Here is a 2,941-nt window from a genome sequence, read left to right on the forward strand (position 1 = left end):
GACGGGATTGAAGAGAAGTGGCTGCCACGACGGGGGGGGGGGCTGCTTCAAAAACAGTCCGACAAATGCTAACCCAAGCCGACGGGAGCGAGCAGGACATGCATGTAAAGAAGAAAAACTGATTGCTTTTCGCGAGGGAGGGGCCTTGTCATAGAATTAGCTAGGAGGAAACGGAGGCAAAATGCAGCGCAGCTACCTGGGCTGTGACCAACGGAGGTGCTAGCAACTCGTTTGAGGAAAAGGAACAGGATGCAAGCTACGCGAGACAAAAATCCAAATTTAGCCTTTTTTTTGAAATTCCATTTATCCATTATGTCAACCGCTTATCCTATATAAGACACACAAAATAAAGAAGTAAAAGACTATTTTTTCATATTTATGTAGCCGGGTCTGTGGAAAGACTTGACGGAACCCAAAATAATTTTTATGTGGGCTTTATTCCCGACTGAACATTAAAAAAATGTACAGCGTTAAAAAGATAAAAGACTGAGATGTTAACTGAATTTTAAGGACTAAAAAAAAATGGGGCCTAAGAGATCAAAGAAAATTATCTAACTGATTAAAAGTATACAATAAGCAGACAACAGTAGTGGCTTGCTTGATAGGTAAAGAGAAATAAAAAGACATTATTTCCAAGCCACAACACACCACGAAATTTAAAAGTGCAGACCGACGCACTTATTCGACACTTTCCGGCGTGTTGGGTGGACACGAAAAACCCAAATGATCTCCCCTGAAAAGAACACAAAAAAACTGTTCATATAATTTCACAGTAAAAAAAAAAAACATATTTACATTTGGTCACGTTGCGAACACTTACGCTGTACAGCTGTTCACACGACACACCGGCGGAAGCATTCAATTTCCCCAAACCGCAATCTCTCACTCTGAATATCGCCTGGGTTACAATGACCATGATGGCGATGTCAAGTTGGGACAAGCGGCATGCACAATTCAGCGACTATCCTCCTTTTGATATTTGACAATAAAGTTGTACTTGACTTGATGAGCATGTCATCCTCACATCACTTCCTGGTCTAATTCTCACTCGCGCGACATGTTCCCGCGGGATTTTAATCTAGCGTTACTCTTGAAGAGACAGTGCTACATTTGGTAAACAAGGCAGCCTTCACGACAAAAGTATGGTTCACATGGTTACATTTACATTTTGGACTGAGCTTAAAAAAAAAGCAATGACAAAAAAATTGACCAATTATGTTTTGGGTTCTGTGTGCTGTTTTTCCATTTTGTTTTCATAACCTGATCCTAAATTGGAAATGTGAAATACCTGCCACATGGTCTTGGTGCTACAATTTCAAAAAAAAAAAAAATTCACAACAGGGCAACATGCACGGCGGACATCCCGTCCCAGCGTCTGTAATTACACCTGCCGCCCGGCCGACACAGAGAAATCCACACCTGCCCACTGAGGCCAAAAGGTCTCGAAGGAGAATCTGACGTCTAATTTGCTAAAAGGGCATCGCGGTTGATGATCTTTGTTGTCTTCTTGGGCTTCACTTTAGTGTGTTCTCCTGGGCACTTTGTGCTTTAGTGCGGAATGTCGCAGTACTGCGGGGATGGTCCTAACACCATCTCCAGGTATTGTCAGATCATCTTGCATACGGTAAATCTCCACATGAGAATCCATTTGAGAGACTGTTTGAGTTTCATGGCGAGGGTTGCTCTTTTGGTAATCGGCACGGTTTTTCAAAATGCATTTTTTTGGACAGTATATTCAGCATAATACACATAATGCACATGTGGGAAAGGTGAGTCACAGTGAAACATGGTGAAAACACTCGCGCAGGGAGCTGATGGACATCTTAGGGTACAAACACGACTTCACTGGCTTGGCCAATCCTTCACAGGCTATAATTAGCACAGTCGGCGAGGTATGGATGTACATTAGCACGGTTCAAACTGAGGTTCATGTCTAGGACTGGATGACAGCAGGTGAGTGATGCTGATTGGTGCCATCAGGCCTCTCCATCATTGACTTGTGACATGCTGTTAACGCCACGCCCTTCTACGCCTGGGTTCAATGTCGTGCTACCCGTGTAGAGTCCCTCTCCGGTTATTAAAGGCACACATGGAGGAACAATGCGGCAAGGATTGGGGAAGTGGTGAGCAAGGTGAATTTGCCACATTGGAGGAATCCTGCTCGTTTTCCAGTAGCATTACCACTTATGCAAGTCTGCTTTACAAGTATGTTATTTTTTTAAAAATCAAGTAATTCTCATAACATGCATCCTGGAGGTCACAGAATCATATAAACATAAAAAAGTCACACTCTTAACGTTTTATACGAAATTATCCCATTCAAACACATTAATCAAGACGGACGTTCTAAACAAGGCAAACTTCCGGTTTGTATTGTGAAATCCAGCGGTGATTTTATTATAAAAATGACAAACGCTCAACCTGCATTATCGTGTTCGTCATTCTAAAATTACTTTTTACAGCTGTAGTTCCACCAAAATAATTATTCTGGATTTAGCGGCTTTTCAACGTGGTAGTGCGACTTTGACAAGTCAGGAAATGGCTCACCAGCTAACATGGGACTCAACTTGAAATTGAAAAATTAATCATAAAAATAAAAATACTTGAAACGATACTGGAGAGTGAACACACTACGTTGAAAGTTTCATTGTGAAATCCACCGCCGTGGCTTCCGGTGTGCTCGGGGCGAACGGCTGCGAGCTAACCGGCGGCTCGCTTCCTCTCACGTCGCCCGCCGACCATAGCCACAAACGGCGGCTACGGGTGGCTCCACATCCGCCCCCCTCTACCCGGGCCCTTCGTGGTAACCACCCCACCCCTTACAGCCATCAAAATGCCTCGTGATGTGAACAAGTATTTTTTACGGTATATATTCGTTCCCCAAGGCGCGTGGGTACCTCACTCGCGCCACGCAGCCGACAAAAAAAAAAAAAAAAAAAAA

General features: G+C 43.5%; 1 protein-coding gene across 3 annotated transcripts in view; it reads right to left on the reverse strand.

Moving 5' to 3' along the window:
• Positions 1 to 2,941, reverse strand: part of LOC109523665 (fatty acyl-CoA reductase 1) — a 15,604-nt gene that overhangs the window by 10,699 nt on the left and 1,964 nt on the right. Inside the window, exon 1 of one of the 3 annotated variants that reach the window (XM_019882972.1) lies at positions 821 to 927. The exons of the other annotated variants lie outside the window; for them this stretch is intronic. Within the exon in view, the coding sequence (XP_019738531.1) occupies positions 821 to 916 (96 nt within the window). The 5' untranslated portion in view covers positions 917 to 927. Of the gene's footprint in view, positions 1 to 820; positions 928 to 2,941 lie in introns of those variants that run through there. 3 annotated transcript variants of the gene reach the window in all.

Source organism: Hippocampus comes, unplaced genomic scaffold (genome assembly GCF_001891065.2).
Source record: "Hippocampus comes isolate QL1 unplaced genomic scaffold, H_comes_QL1_v1.1 scaffold53, whole genome shotgun sequence".
NCBI lineage: Eukaryota > Metazoa > Chordata > Actinopteri > Syngnathiformes > Syngnathidae > Hippocampus > Hippocampus comes.